This window comes from Meles meles, chromosome 1 (genome assembly GCF_922984935.1).
Source record: "Meles meles chromosome 1, mMelMel3.1 paternal haplotype, whole genome shotgun sequence".
NCBI lineage: Eukaryota > Metazoa > Chordata > Mammalia > Carnivora > Mustelidae > Meles > Meles meles.
Genome location: NC_060066.1, coordinates 192,522,979 through 192,544,707, shown reverse-complemented (window position 1 = coordinate 192,544,707; position 21,729 = coordinate 192,522,979). Strand labels below are relative to the sequence as shown.

Here is a 21,729-nt window from a genome sequence, read left to right as displayed (position 1 = left end):
AGAAATTGGAGGACCTAGGAGTATGGAGAGACTTGAACTAGACACCCTATTTCTGAGTGGTTAGAAGCCTTTTCTTTCCGCCTTACTCCCGGGGTTGTTAACTAGACTCAAAAGCATCCTATATTTCTCATCTGAATACTTTGACAGTATCTGCAAATGAAAAGCCTTTAAGAAAATGGCTGCCCCCTGGAGAGTGCGGACTAAACCTGTCACGTGACCCGGCGGTTGCACTCCCACCGGCTCCGCGCGCGCGCAATCGAAGGAAGTCGGCTCCCGGCCGTGTGGGGGTAGGGGAGGGGCGCCCGCCTCGGATCCGCAGAAAGCGATTCTGCGTGTCTGGATAGGCTGCGAACGCGGCTTCCCCGCCCACTCTACCATTCGGGACGTTCCGATTGGCCAGTGTTGGCGCGAAGGTGCGCGAGTCGGCCCTCACGCAGGGGCAGCAGGAAACAATAGAGGCCGCGCGCGCAGAGCAGGCGCCCGTAGCCTCCCCGCCCCTCCCGCAACGCTCGACCCCGGGATCCCCCCGGCTTGCCTGCCCGCCATGGCCGACAAGGAAGGTGAGGGCGCTGGGGCCGCCCCAGGAGGGCGGGGGGTGCCGGGCTGGCGCCCCGACCTCGACAGGGCCTAGCAGTGACGACAAGCCCGACTCTTGAGTGCTGTCCGCACCATCGAAGGCGTGAGGAGAAATCGCCCCGCGGGGCGGGCTAACGGCGCGCCAGTTTCTCCGGCGCGGAGGCCGGTCCCGGCGGCGTGTGGACCTAGGGCGGGGGGGTGGAGGGAGCTCGGGCCCGGGCGATGTTTGGTACCTCTCCACGCTCCCTGTCGGTCTGCCCGCCTCTCCCGGTTCTGCCTGAGCCGTTAGCTACCCCAGGGGCCGGGGAGGCCCGCGCCCGTTCCGTAGACTCGGCGCGAACGGGAGCGTATTCATGAGGCCCGGCGCCGTCGCGCTAACGGCTAACGGAGTGACTGGCCTGGCTAACCCATGAGTAGTTGCGGGCCCGCGCTGGTGGAGAGCGGTGTGGGTACCTCCGCCGCGGGGAGAATTACACATATCTCCTCCATTTCAGAATCTGGACTCGAGCAGTGCCGGTAGCTTTGGAAGTGTTGGCTCGGTTTCCCTTTGTGTTCGCTAACTTAATTTGCTTTTAACTTTTAGCAGCCTTTGATGACGCAGTAGAAGAACGTGTGATCAACGAAGAGTACAAAATATGGAAAAAGAACACCCCTTTTCTTTACGATTTGGTGATGACCCATGCCCTGGAGTGGCCTAGCCTAACTGCGCAGTGGCTTCCAGATGTAACCAGGTGATGTGAACCTTTTGAACGTTGTCTTCTTGTGTCCTCCTCGGTGTAGATTTCTCAGGTTGGTTTGCCCTGTTTTCCTCCAGTCACCCAAAGAGAGCACGTGATCAAAACCCAGTTGGTGACCTTTTTTCCTAGCCCAAAAAATAAGACAAAAATGTAAAAATAGTTTTGCAACGTACCTGATAAGAGAAAACTTGTTTTTTTTTCCTGATAACGAATTGAATAGTCTGTTGTAACTACAGTTGACGAAATAATGTAAAATGTGTCAGCTTTCAAGAAAATGCTATGATGAGTTCAGCTTTTTCAGCAGCACATTGGAACCTGGAGGTAGTAGCTGGTTAGTACAAAGATTTATGTGATATGGTACCTGCCTTCAAGGAGCATAGGCATAGTTGAAGAGGGTGATGTAAGCTAATAGTTACAGTGACATGTGCCAAGAGCAGTTTTACAGAGATACTTAGGATGTTTAGAACTAACACCTGAGGGGTGCCTGGGTGGCTCAGTAGGTTGAGCCTCTGCCTTCCGCTCAGGTCATGATCCCAGGGTCCTGGGATGGACCCCCCCCCCCCCCCCACCGCATTGCTCAGCCGGGGACCTGCTTCCCCCTCTCTGCCTACTTGTAATCTCTGTCAAATAAATAAATAAAATCTTTAAAAAAAAAAAAAAAACAACAAAAAAACCCTAACACCTGAAGGGGGGATGGTTTTTATATAAGGGAATTATGCATAGTAAGAGATTAATCACTTGTAGGATAGGACTTACACATGAAAAGCTTACCTCTAACAAGATAAAATAGTACTTAATTTACCCCATTTATTTATGGTCTGCTAGGTACCACATATCAGGGTGTGTAAATTTAGATAGACACCTCCCTGCATTGACTTTTTGTGTGTATAGTATGGTACATACCACCCCCCTTTAGTTTAGGGAATATGGCTGAGGATCTCCAGTGGATGCCTGAAACTGTGGATAGTACAGAACTCTATATTATGTTTTTTTTTCTGTGTATACATAGCTGCGATAAAGCCTCATTTGTAAATTAGACACATAAGAGGCTAATAGTAAAACAGTGATTATAATAATATACCATAATAAAAGCTATCTGATTGTGGTCTCTTGCTGTCAGAATCTCTCACTGTGTGCTCACCCTTGTGATGTTGTTGAGAAAGATGCCTATGTGATGAAATAAAGTGAGGTGAATGACATGGGCATAGTGATGAAGTATTAGGCTGCTACTGACCTGATGATAAGTCAGAAGGAAGATCATCTACTTCCGGAGGGATTGTGGTTGACCATGGGTAACTGAAACCATGTGTGGGAGGGCTACTGTATTACAGTAAAAAAATAATTATCATAAGAGTGGCACAGATAAAATGATCAAGTGATCAGGGGAAGGAAAAATCACCTCAACTTAGGGTATCATGAAAGGCTTCCAGGAGGAAGTGACAATGCAGAGATGAAGGTGAATTTAAATAATACAGGATTTTTATCAAGACCAGTGTACCCTTTGGGATAATGAGTTTTCTTTTATAAAATTGCCTCACCATTCAGAATAGCATTTTAAAAATGGTATTATAGGGGCACATGGGTGGCTCAGTAGGTTAAAGCCTCTGCCTTCTGCTTAGGTCAGAACCCTGGGATTGAGCCCTGCATTGGGCTCTCTGCTCAGCAGGGAGCCTGCTTCTCCCTCTCTCTGCCTGCCTCTCTGCCTACTTGTGATCTCTGTCAAATAAATAAATAAAATCTTTTTTAAAAAATGGTATTATATGCGGGCGCCTGAGTGGCTCAGTGGGTTAAGCCGCTGCCTTCGGCTCAGGTCATGATCTCAGGGTCCTGGGATCGAGTCCCACATCAGGCTCTCTGCTCAGCAGGGAGCCTGCTTCCCTCTCTCTCTCTCTGCCTGCTTCTCTGCTATTTGTGATCTCTCTCTGTCAAATAAATAAGTAAAATCTTTTAAAAAAAAATGGTATTATATGCTAAATAACTAAATTTCTTCAGAATTCAAGATCTTGCAGAATGTGGCTATGTTTCAGCTCATCAAGTAATAGAAATTTGATGCAAATTTTACTAATAATTCAGAGGTTGCTACCTTCACAGTGGCATTAAAAAATGAGGAAGTCTGCCCTAATGATGTTTACAAAATTCCTAAAAAATACCCATTTTAGAAATTTAGAGTTGAAAGCTTTGTCATTCATGACCAGGAGTTCCCATGTTCAGCTGATTGATCAGAATTATTTAGGTTCAGGGTGCCTTGGCACGTTGGTTAATCATCCAACTCTTGATTTCTGCTTAAGTTGTAATCTATAGAGCCCCACCTTGGGCTCTGCATGGAAGTCTCTTTTCTTGCCTCCTCTGCCCCTCCCCCCTCACACCCTCACTTTCTAAAAAATTTTTTTTTTTTTTTTTAAAGAACTGAGTTCAGATTAAGTGGAGTCATTGCTCTCAGAAGTTCTCAGTGATAGTCAAACCATTTAGGACCTGGTGGCAGAGGACTTGTTGAAAAATAGTTGAATGGTGATTCCACAGTCATAAGCTGTATCATGAGCCACCCCACACCTGCCAAATCATCCTGGAGCCATATTTTTAAAAACCTTCCTATATAATGCAGTAATTAGCTCAACTTGGAAAGCAGTGAATGAGACTAAATTCCCCAAGGCTGAAATCTGTGTTATCTTAGTAGTTTCTACTTTAGCAGACCTAGGTAAATAAACCTTTTTGCAATGTTTGACGTTGGTCCAAACACCCAGTCTTTACCTTCCTTTTTTTGTATTCTACACATATAACGATGCTGATTTTTTTTTTTTTTTTTTTTTTTTTTTTTTTTTTTTTTACACACTTAGTGGGCGCCTGGGTGGCTCAGTGGATTGAAGCCTCTGCCTTCGGCTCGGGTCATGATCTCAAGGCCCTGGGATTGGAGCCTCACATCAGGCTCTCTGCTCAGCAGGGAGCCTACTTCCCCCTCTCTCTCTGCCTGCCTCTCTGCCTACTTGGGATCTCTCTCTGTGTCAAATAAATAAATAAAACCTTTTTTTTAAAAAAAAGATTTTTCTTATTTATTTTGAGTGAGAATGAGGGGAGGCAGAATCTTCAAGCAGCCTCCTGTTGAGCACAGAACCCCACGCAGGGCTCAGTCCCACAGCCCATGAGATCATGACCTGAGCTGAAATCACGAGTTGGTCTCTTAACCGACTGAGCCACCCAGGCACCCCAACATTACTTTCTTTTTAAGATGAGGATTACTTAGAAGCAATTATGTAGTGTCAGCTGTTTGATTTTTTGTGTCTGTTAGCGTTGTCATGGTGGGGGGTGGCGGTGGTATTTATTCATACCCTTTTTTAAAAAAATAAAATTGTAGTTCCCTCACTTCCTGTGGTTCCTTTACCCTAAATTCAGGCATTCCCAGTTTTGTGTTGACAGCACTCTTTATTCTGCTGCTGCTGCTGCTGCTTTTTTTTTTTTTAAAGATTTTCTTTATTCATTTGAGAGGGAAAGACAGAGCACAGGCAGAGGGAGAGGGAGAAGCAGGCTCCCAGCTGAGCAGGGAGCCTGTGGTAGGGCTCCATCCAGGACTCTGGGATCATGACCCTAGCAGAAGGCAGACACTCAATCATCTGAACCACCCAGGCACCCCTTTCCTCTGTTTTTTCTATGTAGGATATAGATACCTATTGCCTCTGTGCAGAGGAATTCCTATTGGTTATCTCTAGACCCAACTTCTGAACTTTTCTGAATTTTCAGCTGCCTGCTGGTATCTTCTCTGGAGTATCTTACTGTCTTCCCCAACAACACATGTTCCAAACTGAGTATATTCTTCCCATAGAGTCCCACTCCAGCTTTCTTCTCTTGTTCCTATTTCTCTTTATCATAGTTGACTTTGGTTTGACATTCCTAGGTTTTTCTCTTTTTTTTTTTTACTTGACAGTTCATTTATAAACCCCAGTGGATTCTGTGGGGTAATATCTTTCTTTTCTAGACCAGAGATTCTGAAACTTAAAATGCATCATAATCAGCTGAAGGAATTATAAGATAGATCATTGTGCCCAGCATCTCAAGTTCTTAATTTAGTAGGTCTGGAATGGATCTGAGATTTTAATTTGCCTTTCTAGCTGACTTCCCAGATGATGCTGATGCTATTGGTCCTGATGCCACACTTGAAGAACCTCTGCTTTACACTATTAGATTAATCCTTCTGTGGTAATTCAGATCAATAAGATCTTTTTTTTTAAAAAAAGTCAGAAATGTAACTTTTTTCTTTTTCTTTTTTTTTTAAGATTGATTTATTTGACAGAGAGAGTGAGCACAAGCAGGGGGAGCTAGCAGGGAGAAGTGAGAAACAGGGAGCTGGATGCAGGGTTCAATCCCAGGACCCCAGGATCATGACCTGAGCCAAAAGCAGACGCTTAACCAACTGAGCCACCCTGGCGCCCCAGAATTGTGGCTCTTAGTTTTTCTTCCCCAAACCTGGTTGTAGTAGTGCCTTTTGCGTACACTGACTTCATTGTTTCTCTTAGTATTACAAATTTGAATAGTGACCACGTATTGCTGTTACAGACCAGAAGGGAAAGACTTCAGCATTCATCGACTTGTCCTGGGAACACACACGTCCGATGAACAAAACCATCTTGTGATAGCCAGTGTGCAGCTCCCTAACGATGATGCTCAGTTTGATGCTTCACACTACGACAGTGAGAAAGGAGGTAGGAATCTTCAAATTGGAAGAAGGAATGATGTATGGGTTATATCTTTCTTATCTTTGAATTCCCATGGAAAGGATATAAAGTTTGATTCTAGTAATAAGATATTTGAGCTGTGGAAAGCCTGAGTTTGTAATACAGATATTAGATAGTAGAAGACATACTTAATGCACACTTGGTTCTGTCTTTTCTAGAAACCTTCCTTTACTAGATTGGGGGGGGGGGTCTAGAATTGAAAGAAGCCAAAATCTGCCATTAATTCTTTTATTTTTTTAAGTTACATTTATGTAATTTCTACACTTAGCATGGGGCTCAAACTCAACCCTGAGATCAAGAGTCATAGGCTCTTCTGACTGAGCCAGCCAGGCTTGTCTTTATTGTGGTTTTTTGGATTTTTTTTTTTTTTAAATACCAGCTTTATTGAGATATAATTGATGTATAACATTGTATAAGTTTAAGGTGTATAAGGTATTGACTTGATATACTCATATATTGCAAATTATTACCATCATGGGTTTTTTTTGTTTAAGATTTTACTGGGGCTTGAACTCACAACCCCAAGATCAAGAGTCACATTCTCTACCAACTGAGCCAGCCAGGTGCCCCCAAAGTCCCACCATTTATTGCTATGCATGCATGGATGCGTGTGTGCATTTTCAGCATGGGAGGTAATTGCCCCTAAAGTGAAGAAAATTGGTTCTTGGAAAGGGGGATGCAGGAAAATAATTTTAATTCTTTTAAGTGTATAAAGCACAGATATATATGGTATACATAAATACGTAGGATATCTGTGGTATTAAAATTTCATCAGGAGTGTCAGAAAGGGTGTCTTTTTTTTTTTTAATTTCATTCACTTACTTGACAGAGATCATAAGCAGGCAGAGAGGCAGGCAGAGAGACGGGGGAAGCAGGCTCCCTGCCGAGCAGAGAGCCCGATGTGGGGCTTGATCCCAGGACCCTGAGGTCATAACCTGAGCTGAAGGCAGAGGCTCAACCCACTGAGCCACCCAGGTGCCTGCAGAAAAGATATCTTACAAGGTTTGGGGGTGGAGGAGATTGAGAAACACTGGCTTAAATTACCCTTTCCATTTTGAAGTGGTAGAAATAACTTAACCATGGTACTTTATTTATATTTTTATATATATATACATATATATAAATTAAATGAGCCGTTTAATTATATTTTATATGAGGAGATCGCCTAAGGGTTTAGCTATTCATGAAATACTTAACTCTCTCTCTTTTAATATAGGTGGAAATGGATGAGTTACCTTTGTTTTGTTCTTAAACTCAAATTATTACCCAGAGATAAAAGACACACTCTCATTGAGATATGTGATCTAAAAAATGGATGTTTAATGTTTCTTGAATTTCTCTTCATTAGCAGAATCCATGCTTTTATCTAAGTTCTTTGAGCTCCAGTTACTTGCCAGGATTGTTGTGTACAGTTGGTCTTTTGATCACTGCATATTTGCCTTAGGGTGTTAACAAAATGCAGAGTAATAAGTTCTTAAGTTAAAGATCCACAGATAGGGTTTTGTGTCACTGACCCAGCTGTGCATGATCTGGGTAGACATTAGTGGTGGGGTGGGGATGGGTGGTGGGCACTGATCTTTTTTTTAAGATTTTATTTATTTATTTGACAGACAGAGATCACAAGTAGGCAGAGAGGCAGGCAGAGAGAGGAGGAAGCAGGCTCCCTGCTGAGCATAGAGCCCTATGTGGGGCTCGATCCCAGGACCCTGAGATCATGACCTGAGCCGAAGGCAGAGGCTTTAACCCACTGAGCCACCCAGGTGCCCCGGTGGACACTGATCTTAAAGAGTCTAAGGAGTTGGGCTTGAGGTCCTGTTAGGCCACGCACTAGCTCTGTGGTTTTGGATAAATCATTTAGCCTCTCTGAGCATCAACTTCCTTTCTATTAAATGAAGATAAATTGTTTTTAAATAATGTTTTTGGGGGCGCCTGGGTGGCTCAGTGGGTTAAGCCTCTGCCTTCGCCTCGGGTCATGATCTCAGGGTCCTGGGATTGAGCCCCGTGTAGGGTTCTCTGCTCGGCGGGGAGCCTGCTTCCCTCTCTCTCTGCCTAGCTGTCTGCCTACTTGTGGTCTCTCTCTGTATGTCAAATAAATAAAATCTTTAATTAATTAAATAAAATTTTTGGTGACAACGCAAGTACATACTTTGGTAATGTAATAATTTTTTTAAGAAATCAAAGCAAATAGAAAACTATGGATCCTGGCCACTGCCATAAACCTATCCTCTACATATAGATCACCGTTAAATTGATTGTTTTCTGAATGATTTATCTGTCCCATTTATTGGCTCAGTCATTCAGCATATATTTTGAGTACTTACTATACCCCAGGCTTTTTTCTTGGTTCTAAGAATGCAGCATAGAATATGCTTTTCTGGCCGATGTGTCTCGGACATCTTTTTGTGTAAGATGTATCTCCTTTTGATGGTTGCGTACTATATCATAGTTAACCATCCCTTATTTGATATTTAAGTGGCTTCCAATTTTCTAGCTTGAAAAACAATTCTTGTACCATATGTCTTGCATATTTTTGCTATAGAGTAATTTTCTAAGTGGAATGCTGTCAGAGGGCAAGAACATTTTCAGGTAAAATTAATACTGCTAAGTTGCCCTTCGAGAAAGATTCTCAGTCCCACCAATAGCAGATGTATTTATGTATGTTTTGTGTATTTATCTTTATGCCTTCACCAGCGTTGGATTTACTTGTCCCAACTTTCCTCTGATACCTTTCAGATTTTCTGTCGTTCTTGGAAATGCCTTTATTATTCCAAGATTTTAAAGTATTTAACCTGTTGTTTTCTGATGCTTACTTATGTTTTGGCCATTAAAACTATAATATTCCTGGAATTTGTTTTGGCACTGGGTATGGAGTAGGAATCCAAGCATTTGTTCTTTTTCTTTCTTTCTTTTTTTTTTTTTAAGAATTTATTTCTTTATTTGACAGAGATCACAAGTAGGCAGAGAGGCAGGCAGAGAGAGGGAGAGAGGAGGAAGCAGGTTCCCTGCTAAGCAGAGATCCTGATGCAGGGCTCGTTCCCAGGACCCTGGGATCATGACCTGAACAGAAGGCAGAGGCTTTAACCCACTGAGCCACCCAGGCGCCCCCAAGCATTTTTTCTAAGTGGTTAACAATTTTTTTAAAATACCATTTGCTGGGAGCACCTCGGTAGCTCAGTCGGTTAAGCTTAATTCGGACTCTTGTGTGTTTTTTTAAGATTTTATTTATTTATTTGACAGATCACAAGTAGGCAGAGAGAGGCAGGCAGAGAGAGAGGGGGAACCCAGCAGAGAGCCCGATTGGGGCTCAATCCCAGGACCCTGGGATCATGACCTGAGCTGAAGGCAGAGGCTTTAACCCACTGAGCCACCCAGGCGCCCTTAATTCGGACTCTTGATCAACTCAGGTCTTGATGTCAGGTGAGTTCAAGCCCTGTGATAGGCTCCATGCTATACGTGGAGGCTACTTTTAAAAAAGATGCCGTTTGCTGGCAAGTGGTTTTCTTCACTGGTTGTTGAGGTGACATTTTTTTTAACATACGTACTTTTTCTGGTAACGGTTTTTTGAACATCATCAAAGCAACTTTTGCTTTATCCCCCTTAATGCTAGAGGAACAATTAAAAATACTGGTAATGATGGGTGATACATTTGTAAAACTATATAAATTAACTCTGTTTAATTCTCATAGGGAACTCTATAGTTTTGTAACTTGCCCTAAGGTTACACAGCTTATCTCCCTCCCTCTCTCTCCTCTTCCTTTTTTTTTTTTAAAGATTTTTTATTTATTTATTTGACAGACAGAGATCACAAGTAGGCAGAGAGGAAGGCAGAGAGAGAGGTGGAAGCAGGCTCCCTGCTGAGCAACTCCTCTTCCTTTTACTCCCCTTCCTTTTCCCCCACTCCCCCATCTTCAGATCACTGGATGGGCTTGGTGTTTTAAAGAGGGGGGGCCGTACTCTCTTCTGTATGGTCTTTTTTTTTTTTTTTTTTTTTAAGATTTTATTTATTTGACAGAGATCACAAGTAGGCAGAGAGGCAGGCAGAGAGAGGACAGAAAGCAGGCTTCCTGCTGAGCAGAGAGCCCGATGTGGGGCTTGATCCCAGGACCCTGAGATCATGACCTGAACCAAAGGCAGAGGCCCTAACCCACTGAGCCACCCAGGTGCCCCTCTTCTGTATGGTCTTAATGTGGTGGAAGCAGATAATACCTAATTCTCTTGGGGGGTTATTAGGTAGATAAGCTTACTAGTCTGTCTTGTTCTCAGATGAAATATCCTGGGCTCCCAAATTGAACTATTGTAATAAGTTACCATCCACTTGACCCCATTTGGTTTTAGGTAATAGATGGCAGACAGCTTCAAAAGATCAGTGAACTTTCAAAGTGAAAACTGAAAACTGGCTTCGTCCTGTTTTGACATTAAAAAGAATTTGTGCGTTTATATTAGGGTCAGCCTGGCTATAGTCGCATTTTAAGCCCTTGTAAAATAGAGTAGATGTAGAATTTTACTTACGACTCTGTTACCAAGATCTTTCAATATCAACAAGTTTATTTTTAGCAGCTTATTTGGAGAATATTTTTTTTAAGATATTTTTAGCCTTTTGTACGAATTGTATAAAATAAACATTAAATCATGATGAGGTAATTGAATATTTGTTGTTAGAGTTTACTCTTTTTAGTAATAAAAAGGTGTTTATGGACTCAGAGTGGCTTACAGGTAGAAATCAATGCTGGTTACCTCATTTGTGGGGGAGGGGTAGGTACTAGTTGGGAGGGACATAATAGTACTACTTTCTGGGAAGCTGGAGATCTTGGTGCTGGTTTTCCTGGTGTATACATTTGTAAAAATTTGTCAAGCTAGGCACTATAGTTCAAGTCGCACCCCACCCCACGCACGTTTTTTAAATAGTGTTTTATATGGAGAGACACAAACAAAATAGGAATGCAACTGGACCTTGATGGTCATTTAATTCATTGTACATGGATAGCTCAGTCTTTCTTTCCTACTTGAGATTTGGCCTTTCATTTATCAGCTTTCAGCTTGGGAGCCCCTAATTATATTTTAAATAGATAAATCCTCATCTTTGTAAAAAATTGTGAATCCTCTAAGCTGACTTATTACTGTATTTTAACCATAGTTAAGGAGACCCTCTGTTTAGTATGTATCCAGTACCAAAATACCCCACGTTATGTAATTAGTACCCTTGCTCTGCAGGCTCGCTGCCAGCTGTTGCTCTTCCCTTGTTACTGGGATCGCTTTAATGGCAGTTAGGCTTTTTTGTCATAGTCATCTGTAGTTACAGTTTGTCTCTGTGTTTGGACTGAAAGTTCCTTGCAATCACGTATCTTATCATGCCTTTTTTTTTTTTAATTAGATTTTATTTATTTATTTGAGAGAGAACATGAGAGAGGAGAAGGTCAGAGGGAGAAGCAGACTCCCCGTGGAGCTGGGAGCCTGATGGGGAACTAAAATCCTGGAACTCCAGGATCATGTCCTGAGCCAAAGCCAGTTGCTTAACCAACTGAGCCACCCAGGCACCTATGCCTTCTTTTTTTAACATTATAGGTACTCGTGGTCTAGAGTTCTGGGTGTTTTTTTTTTTTTAATGTATTTTTTAAAGATTTTATTTATTTGACAGAGGTCACAAGTAGGCAGAGAGGCAGACAAGGGATGGGGCAAGCAGGCCCCCTGCTGAGCAGAGAGCTAGATTGGGAAGGGCAGGACCCTGGGATCTTCACCTGAGCTGAAGGCAGAGGCTTTAACCCACTGAGCCACCCAGGCACCCCTAATACAGCTTTGCACTGGTTTTCGTTTTACAGATTATTTATTTATTTAACAGAGAGATCACAAGTAGGCAGAGAGGGAAGCAGGCTCTCTGTGTTTGGACTGAAAGTTCTTTGCAATCATGTATCTTATCATGAGTTCTCTCTCTTTTTTTTTTTTAAGATTTTATTTATTTATTTGAGAGAGGGACAGTGAGAGAGAGCATAAGAGGAGAAGGCAGAGAGCCTTCTGAGCAAGAGAGCCTGATGCGGGGCTCCATCCCACGACCCTGAGATCATGAGCCAAAGGCAGAGTCTTAACCCACTGAGCCACCCAGGCGCCCTGCTAGAGTTCTGGGGTTTTAATGTGGGCTTTTTTTTTCTCTTTCAGAGTCTGTTCTGCGCTTTTTGTTTTTAGATCTTTAGTCTATATGAAACATTTGCATTTCAACCTTTAAAAGTTATTTAGTGGAAATTGAAAGTTACCTAGTCTGCCAGCCATATTATCTGTCTTTGTCCTTGCTTTTATAAAAAAATATTTTATTTATTTATTTGACAGAGATTATAAGTAGACAGAGAGGCAGGCGGGCGGGGGTGGGGGGAACAAGCTCCCTGCCGAGCAGAGAGGTCAATGTGGGGCTTGATCCCAGGACCCGTAGATCATGACCTGACTTGAGCCACTGAGCCACCCAGGCGCCCCTGTGTCCTTGCTTCTTTGGTTTGTTTTGGTTTTGTGGGCTTTTCGTCTTTTTTGTTTGTTTGTTTTTGTGCTTGCTTTTTAAAAGATTTTTGTCCTTCGAAGTATAACACTTGTATAACGGTGCTATTGACAGTGTTTTCATTTACAAGTTACTGTCACAACTTAGTTTTATGGAGAAGGTGTCTGAGACTCAGAAACTGAAGGCCTTCCCCAAATGACCAAGCTGTGGCAGTCAGTTAGGCCAAGGTCTGACTCTTTCTTAGATATCTTATCATGCTGCCTTCTGTAATTCTTTCAACTAATCATTAACTACCTTTGTTTATATGTTGCTTTGCCAGGATTTACATAATCACAAATTATATTGTTTTATATTTTATAATGGCACTTGGGAGAACGGAGTGCATACAGTAGCCAAATGTGAATAAAAAATATTTTTATCTAGTCCTTGCCTGCCTGGTTTATTTCAGCCAAGGATTGTAGTTGGCATGTATAAGTGGGTGGGGGAGGTGGTAGAGGAAAATGGAACTAGCTATTGTGGCTCTGTTTTTCCTCACTGGACTAAGAAAAATGGTATAGGGAAAAGATAATGGTGTGATGGTATTTCAGGAAGGTCATTCCAAACTACAGCTTCAAATAAATGGTATAAAGGGCACTCTTTAGTACCTGGTATACTGTGTACTTTAATACTCATTAAAATAGCAACTTAAAGGGACACCTGGGTGGCTCAGTCGGCTAAGCCGCTGCCTTTGGCTCAGGTCATAATCCTGGGGTCCTGGGATCAAGTCCTGCATGGGCTCCTTGCTCGGCAGGGAGCCTGCTTCCTCCTCTCTCTCTGCCTGCCTCTCTGCCTGCTTGTGTGTACTCTCTCTGTCTGACAAATAAATAAAATCTTTAAAAAAAAAATAGCAACTTAAAGAGCACGTGGGTGGAGTAGACTGTTGAGCCTCTGAGTCTTGATTTAGGCTCAAGTTGTGGTCCTAGGATCTGGCCCCATGTCAGGCTCTGCACTCAGTGCAGAGTCTGCTTAGGATTCTCTCTCTCCTCTACTCCTGCTCATTCTCACATGCACATGCTCTCTCGCTTTCTCTCTCTCAAATCTTAAAGAAATAAAATAGTAACTTGGGTCTTATTTATTCAGCACTTTTTTGGTACTTAGATTAGATTTGAAAATTGCTTATTGAGAATCTGCTTTTGAAGTGGAATTGGTAGTGTTCCCTGCTTTTTAGATAGTATTCATATTTTTTAGCTAGGAATCAGGAGAATGAGAATTTTCACTAGGTTCAGTTGTAATCCTGTCACTAGGAATGGATTAATGTAGGTACACCAGATTTCTGTTTTTCTTGGCAAAATTTGGGGGGATACTATCTTCCCTTCTATGTAGGGTTGTAACAATCAAATGAAATAAGAGGTATGAAAACACTGTATACTGTTAACAAATGTCTAGATTATTTCTAGTTTTACCAGTTTGCTGATAAAAAGCTTGCCTGTGTCATAATGAGTGACAGAGTAGCTCTTGCTTTGTCCTCATTTGCACTTTCTTATTTACAGAATTTGGAGGTTTTGGCTCAGTTAGTGGAAAAATTGAAATAGAGATCAAGATCAACCATGAAGGAGAAGTAAACCGGGCACGTTATATGCCCCAGAACCCTTGCATCATTGCGACAAAGACTCCATCCAGTGATGTTCTTGTTTTTGACTATACAAAACATCCTTCCAAACCAGGTACCTGCCGCCTTCAATTCAGATAGAGATAATGAGTCACTATGGGAATACACTTCCACTCAAACTGAGTGTAATTGCTTGTTAGATGTATATTCTAACATCTTGTGTTGTATACTGGTATGTGTTGATACTCTTCTTTTGCGTTCTTACCTAGGTGGAAAAAAAAATGCTTTTTTACACAGAACAGAGTCATGGTGCATTTTAAGTGTTAATAATTTGATCATAATGGGTCTCTATTGCTATACATATGAAGAGCTTCATACCTCTTCATCAAAATTCCATTATGCTTTGTAGACCCAAAGAGGCAGTAGACTCTGGATAGTCTTGATATGTGTGTTAATTTGCAGACCCTTCTGGAGAGTGCAACCCAGACTTGCGTCTCCGTGGACATCAGAAGGAAGGCTATGGACTTTCTTGGAACCCAAATCTCAGTGGGCATTTACTTAGCGCTTCAGACGACCACGTGCGTATCCTCATTTTGAAGCAGATCTGGGCTAGTTATCAGTTGGTTTCTTTTCTGGGGTATGTGGGGAAGTGAGAATCTTCCATTTATATAATAGTTAATTTTACATTTAAGACCATCTGCCTCTGGGACATCAGTGCTGTTCCAAAGGAAGGAAAAGTTGTGGATGCGAAGACCATCTTTACAGGGCATACAGCAGTAGTAGAAGATGTTTCCTGGCATCTGCTCCATGAGTCTCTGTTTGGGTCAGTTGCTGATGATCAGAAACTTATGATGTGAGTAGAATCCATGTTTGAGTTTTTTCCTTGCTGTCTAAGTTTTTTGTTACCCATTTTAAGCTTTTTTTCCCGTTTTTTCTTTTTTATTAAAGCTGGGATACTCGTTCAAACAATACTTCCAAACCAAGCCACTCAGTTGATGCTCACACTGCTGAAGTAAACTGCCTATCTTTCAATCCTTACAGTGAGTTCATTCTGGCCACAGGATCAGCTGACAAGGTCAGTTTGGTTCATTTTAAGAGAAAAAAAATTTCTTTTGCTTCCTTTGAGTAAACGAGATCTTTCAGTTGTGGGTTTTCTTTTCACAAGAAATTACTGCTTGCTCTTGCTTTCCTTTTTGTATATAGACTGTTGCCTTGTGGGATCTGAGAAATCTGAAACTGAAGTTGCATTCCTTTGAATCACATAAGGATGAAATATTCCAGGTAAGAGAAACTAACGCTACATTTGTTTTAAGGAAAACCCGGATGTGTGAGTAGGCGCACTTGTGCGTTATCCCATTATTACCAGTAACAGAAATCTTCTACGTATCTATGCTCATCTCTGCAGGAAATGGGATTGTTACTTCTATACTTCCTCAAACTGGTCATTGGTGACTTACACTCTTGAGGTATTAAGAAAATCAGTGCTCAGTAATTCATGTTCCTGACATTGTATCTTCCCTTATTTCCAGAACTTCCCATGTCTGTTGATTTTGCAGTTGAAGCCTAAAGTACCAGCTCCATGTTTTCTGCCCTATCAGTTTAAGCTCCTTTCTTAACACGCAAAAAGCTCTCTGACTCAATTCAAGAAATGTGGCACTATGTTCACCACTTATTGCCAGCACACTGTGAGGAATAGGTTATATATAGTCTTTGCTATTAAAGAGCTTACAGTTTTATAGCAAGGGAAGGCCCATTTAGATTCACCGTAACAGAAGGTGGTTAAGCATTAGAACTTAAGGGTGGGGCACTGGGTGCTTTAGTCAGTTATGGGTCTGCCTTTGGTTCAGGTCATAATTCTGGGGTCTTGGGGTTTATCCGCACATTGTTCTCCTTACTCGGTGAGAAGTCTGCTTCTCCCTCTGCATCTCCCCACAGCTTGTGCTCACTCTTTCTCAAGTAAATAAAATCTTTAAAATGGGGAGAGCGGGCGCCTGGGTGGCCCAGTGGATTAAGTGGCTACCTTCAGCTCAGGTCATGATCCTAGGGTCCTGTGGCCAAGTCCCACATCTGACTCCCTGCTCAGCAGGGAGCCTGCTTCTCCCTCTGCCTGCTGCTCCCCCTGCTTGTTCACTCTACATTTTCTCTCTCTCAAATAAGTAAATAAATCTTAAAAAAAAAAAAAAAAAAAGTGTGGTCCAAAGTTAATTTTGGTGTGTGAAAGTGCCCTCTGATTTAGGCTCTAGGTGAGCCATACTCCTCTGCACTTTGTCTCACTTAACCTTATTTTCTACTCTTGGCTTGCTCCAGTGAACATTTTGTCTTTATCCTGTCTCTGTGTCCTTGCTTATAGTGGTGGTCTTGCCTGGAGAGTATCTAAATTCTTCCCTAAGTATTGGTCACTAATGCCCTTTTATCTGTATCATGAAGCTAAGACTTTCTTATCAGACAGCGTAACAGTATGTGATTGTTGTATGTGTGGTAGCTAACTTTAATAAAATCATTATTGTAAGGAGTCAGTTTTTTATCAGTTTTTTTGTTTTGTTTTAGTTTTTAATCAGTTTTATGTGTAATACTGAATTCATAATAAGTACTTGAGAAAATAGATACTCCTGTATGTGTTCCGTAATTTAGTTCTAAGGTCAGAGTTGGATTACGTTTGGCCAGAATCCAGAATTAGTAAAATTAGATTAAGATCAGAGCTTCAAAAATATAAGATGAGGGGCACCTGCCTGACTCAGTCAGTAGAACATGTGACTCTTGATCTCAGAGTCATGAGTCCCAGCCCCCAGTTGGTGTGGAGTTTATTTAAAAGTTAAAAATCTTAATATGAAATATTTTACTTAAAATTAAAAATCTTGGGGCACCTGTGGCTCAGTTGGTGTCTGCCTTCCGCTCAGGTCATGATCCTCAGGGTCCTGGGATTGAGCCCTGCATCAGACTCCTTGCTCAACGGGAAGCCTGCTTCTCCCTCTCCCACTCCCATGCTTGTGTTCCCTCTCTTGCTGTCTGGTTTCTCTGTCAAAAAAAAAATAAGTAAAATACTTTTAAAATTAAATTAAAGGGGTGCCTGGGTGGCTCAGTTGTTAGCCGTCTGCCTTCAGCTCAGGTCATGATCCCAGAGTCCTGGGATCAGGCCCCACATAGGGCTCCCTGCTTGACAGGAAGCCTGCTTCTCCCTCTCCCACTCCCCCTGCTTAGGTTCCCTCTCTTGCTGTGTCTCTCTCTGTCAAATAAATAAGTCTTAAAAATTTCTTAAGTTAAAAATTTTTACCACACACACACAAATAGAAATAGAACAAACAGTTTAGTGGTAAGGGGCTCCTGGGTGGCTCAGTGGGTTAAAGTCTCTGCCCTCGGCTCAGGTCATGATCCGAGCCCCGCATAGGGCTCTCTACTCAGCAGGGAGCCTGCTTCCTCCTCTCTCTCTCTGACTGCCTCTCTGCCTACTTGTGATCTTTGTCTGTCAAATAAATAAATAAAATCTTTTTTAAAAATTAAAAAAAAAAAGGTTTAGTGATAGGTTATCTTCATACACGAAACCATCCTACCTACCTGTCAGGTTTTTTGTTATTGTTTAAGATTTTATTTCCTGATTTGTCAGAGTGCAGGTAGGGGGAGAAGCAGACTCCCTGCTGAGCAAGGAGCTGATGTGGGAATCAATCCCAGGACCCCAGGATGATGACCTGAGCCAAAGGCAGATGCTCAACCCAGCTGAGCCACCCAGGCACCCTTTTTGGGTTTTTTGTTTTATTTTGTTTTTGTTTTTGTGTTTTATTTTTTTAAATAATCTCTACGCCCAAACTGGGGCTCGAACTTAAAACCCCCGAGATCAAAAGTTGCATGATCTGCCAACAGAGCCAGCTAGGCACCCCCTCTAGCTGTCAGTTTTAATTATAATGTCTAAAATACTTTGATTTCTTTTTTATGAAATTTTTAAGTTGTTAAATATAATTTAGGCATTTTCCCCTCAGTTTTCTTTCTCTTTCTTTCTTTCTTTCTTTTTTAGGTTTGATTTCTTTATTTGAGAGACAGAGAGCAAATGAGTGAGAGAGAGAGCATGAGCTGGGACTAGAGGGAGAGGGAGAAACAGGCACCCCGCTGAGCAGGGAGCCCAATGTGGGACTCTATCCCAGAACCCTGGCATCATGACCTGAGCCAAAGGCAGATGCTTAACCAACTAAGCCACCTAGACACCCCAACCCTCAGTTTTCTAAGTTACAGTTTTTCTGTTTCCTTCATTTTTACTGTAGGTTCAGTGGTCGCCTCACAATGAGACCATTTTGGCTTCCAGTGGTACTGATCGCAGACTGAATGTTTGGGATTTAAGGTAAGTCTTGTATTGGTTACTCTTTGTGGAGGTATTTTCTTCATACTTTTCTAAAGTAGTTACTTGGGACAAATCTGTTTTAACTTTTTGTTTTGTTTTGTTTTAACTTTTTAAAAATCTTTTTGTGCTAGTAAAATTGGAGAGGAACAATCCCCGGAAGATGCAGAAGATGGGCCACCAGAATTGTTGGTATGTTCTGCACATTGAGTAATATTGAAATACTCTGTTACTTACTGCTCTCTATCTCTCATATCTTTGTTTTCCTCCCTCTTCCAGTTTATTCACGGCGGTCACACTGCCAAGATATCTGATTTCTCCTGGAATCCCAATGAACCTTGGGTGATTTGTTCTGTATCAGAAGACAATATCATGCAAGTGTGGCAAATGGTAAGCGTTATCATTTATTTGAGGGACATGAGGTCATTGAGATGGAGTATCACTTCATATTTACAGACTTCACAAATGGCATCTCTGGTCAGTTTACTCCTGAGTATGACTTTAGGACTTGCTGCACGTTATCATTTTCACATGCCTGTTCATTACCTTTATCTGCTTATCCCACTGGTGTCTCAAACTCAAGGAGACCAGACTTCTCTCCCCTTCTCCTTATTCCCCTTTTCTCCTATTTTCCTGTTTTGTATATGGCTCCAGTGTCGTCATCCCCCAGCTCAACCAACTTGAAGACTCAAGAGGTTTTTTTGTTTTGTTTTGTTTGTTTGTTTGTTTAATTTATTTGACAGAGATCACAGGTAGACAGAAAGGTAAGCAGAGAGAAGAGAAAGCAGGCTCCCTGCAGAGCAGAGAGCCCAGTGCAGGGCTTGATCCCAGGACCCTGGCTAGGATCATGACCGGAGCTGAAAGCAGAGGCTTTAACCCACTGAGCCACCTAGGCGCCCCTCAAGAGTTCTTGATTATCTATTTACCTCTAGTTCTAGTTTACTTACCAGATTTTGCATTGTCTATCTGCATTGGTTTTTTGTATCTGTACTCATCTTACAGATAAACACTTAGTGCCCAGCTTTCCTGTTTCTGCTTAACACCCTGGCTTTTTGGTCAGGTTCCCATTACTACTTGCTAAACTATTGCGATGGCCTCCTTGCTGGCCTCCTCCTTTCCCCACTACTAGCAATTGAATCTTTGGGAATGGTCATTCCTTTGAAGTGACTTGTAGCTTTGAACATGCCTCGCACAGTTTCTACCATAATGGTACAGCATCAGATACTGCCATTTCTCTGTGAAGTATTACTAGATTCCAAAAACTTCCCTGTTCTTTATACCCCAAATGGGAAGTGATTACCCTTTTTTGAATTTCCAGAGTGCTTGGAATTTAATAAAGATAACTGTAATGTCTAACATAGAACAATATAAGAAACACTTGCCTTCTGGAGATGGGTGGTGATTGATAGTTGCACACTGGGTGACTGGACTTAATGCCCTGAACTGTACACTTAAACATGGTTAAGATGGCAATTTGATATGTATTTTTGTACCATAATTTTTTTTTAATTGCATAACTTGAATGATGGTAGCCTGATTAATGAAAAGATTTGGAAAAAAGTTTCGTTGTTTTAGCATAGATCTAGAGGCAGGAATAATCTAGAGAGGAAAGTTTTTGGCTCAATAAGAGGAAAAGTATTTTAATAATCAGAACTTTGGGATGCATGGGTGGCTCAGTTGATTGAGCTCCTGCCTTCGACTCAGCAGGGAGCCTGCTTCTTCCTCTCCCTCAGTTCCTCCCTCTGCTTATATGTGCATGTGTGCTCTCTCAAATAAATTTTAAAAAATCTTTGAAACAGGGGCGCCTGGGTGGCTCAGTGGGTTAAAGCCTCTGCCTTTCGCTCAGGTCATGATCCCAGGGTCCTGGGATCGAGCCCCGCATCAGGCTCTCTGCTTGGCAGGGAGCCTGCTTCCTCCTCTCTCTCTCTCTCTGCCTGCCTCTCTCCCTACTTGTGATCTGTATCTGTCAAATAAATAAATAAAATCTTTAAAAAAAAAAAAAAATCTTTGAAACAACTTAAAGAATAGCACTATTAAAGTTAAAGAAATAAAATGAAAAAGAAATGAGTTTTTGTGGCCTATGAGATTAACAAATTATATGGTATATCCAGACTTCTTTATAAGATATTCATGACATGAAGTAGGAAAAAAGCAGATTATAGAAAAATGGCATGTTATAATTCCTCGTATTAAAATTATTGTAGCTAGGAGTGCCTGGATGGCTTAGTTGGTTAAGCAGCTGACTTCTGCTCAGGTCATGAACCCAAGGTCCTGGAATCAAACCCCACATCGGCCTCCCTGCTCCGTGGAGAGTCTGCTTCTCCCTCTGCCCCCTTTAAGCCTGCTCATCCTCACTTGCTCACACACACACACACATGTGCTCTCCTTCCCACCCCCATCCTCTCAAATAAATAAGTAAAATCTTTTAAAAAAAAATAAATAAAATTATTGTAGCTAGTCTTGAATTTAATTGTATATAACTGTTTAGAAGCTTGTTTGCAGGGCGCCTGGGTGGCTCACTGGGTTGAGTGACTGCCTTCAACTCAGGTTATGATTCTGGAGTCCCAGGATGAAGTCCCGCATCGGGCTCCCTGCTTGACAGAGAGTCAGCTTCTCCCTCTGACCTTCCCCCACCTCCTGCTCTCTCTGATTCTTTCAAATAAATAATTTTTTTTTTTTTAAGGGCGTTTAAAAAAAGAAGCAGCTTGTTTGCCATAATGTGGTTGGTATATTTAGGGAGTTTTTGGTTATCTTTTTTGTACCTTTCAGTATTATAATTTGTAATAAATATGTATTACATGTGTAAACAGAAAATCTACCTCATCTTTTTCCTTGTGATACACCCACGTATAATTAATATAAAAAGTTAAAAGAGTTCTTTTTTTTTTTTTTTTTTATATATTTTATTATTTGACAGACAGAGATCACAAGTAGGCTGAGAGGCAGGCGGGGGGGTGGGGGGAGCAGGCTCCCTGCCGAGCAGAGAGCCCGATGTGGGGCTTGATCCCAGAACCCTGGGATCATGACCTGAGCCGAAGGCAGAGGCTTTAACCCACTGAGCCACCCAGGTGCCCCAAAAAGTTAAGAGTTCTGACAGGAAGGTGAAATGTGCTGCCTTGGATAACCTGTCATTTAAAGATATTTTAGTAGTTGCCATGGGAATGTAGGAGATCGAACTACATCACCTTCAGGCCAGGTTGTTCTTTACTCAGTTTTTTTAGAATGGTGGTAAAAGAAAAAAAAAAAATTATAAAAGAAGTAACTGTTTGGTCTTTGTCCAAGTTCCTAAAACCCTTGGGGTT

The 21,729-nt window shown here is 41.9% G+C and overlaps 1 protein-coding gene across 2 annotated transcripts in view; it reads left to right on the top strand.

The window, feature by feature from the left end:
* Positions 1 to 402: 402 nt before the first annotated feature.
* Positions 403 to 21,729, top strand: part of RBBP4 (RB binding protein 4, chromatin remodeling factor) — a 24,105-nt gene continuing 2,778 nt past the window's right edge. Inside the window, exons 1-11 of one of the 2 annotated variants that reach the window (XM_046016401.1) lie at positions 403 to 560; positions 1,160 to 1,307; positions 5,859 to 6,004; positions 14,045 to 14,218; positions 14,566 to 14,681; positions 14,796 to 14,956; positions 15,052 to 15,178; positions 15,307 to 15,384; positions 18,354 to 18,430; positions 18,562 to 18,619; positions 18,707 to 18,817. In XM_046016401.1, the coding sequence (XP_045872357.1) occupies positions 545 to 560; positions 1,160 to 1,307; positions 5,859 to 6,004; positions 14,045 to 14,218; positions 14,566 to 14,681; positions 14,796 to 14,956; positions 15,052 to 15,178; positions 15,307 to 15,384; positions 18,354 to 18,430; positions 18,562 to 18,619; positions 18,707 to 18,817 (1,212 nt within the window). In that variant the 5' untranslated portion in view covers positions 403 to 544. The remainder of the gene's footprint in view (positions 561 to 1,159; positions 1,308 to 5,858; positions 6,005 to 14,044; positions 14,219 to 14,565; positions 14,682 to 14,795; positions 14,957 to 15,051; positions 15,179 to 15,306; positions 15,385 to 18,353; positions 18,431 to 18,561; positions 18,620 to 18,706; positions 18,818 to 21,729) is intronic. The other variant, XM_046016410.1, reaches the window with a different exon arrangement.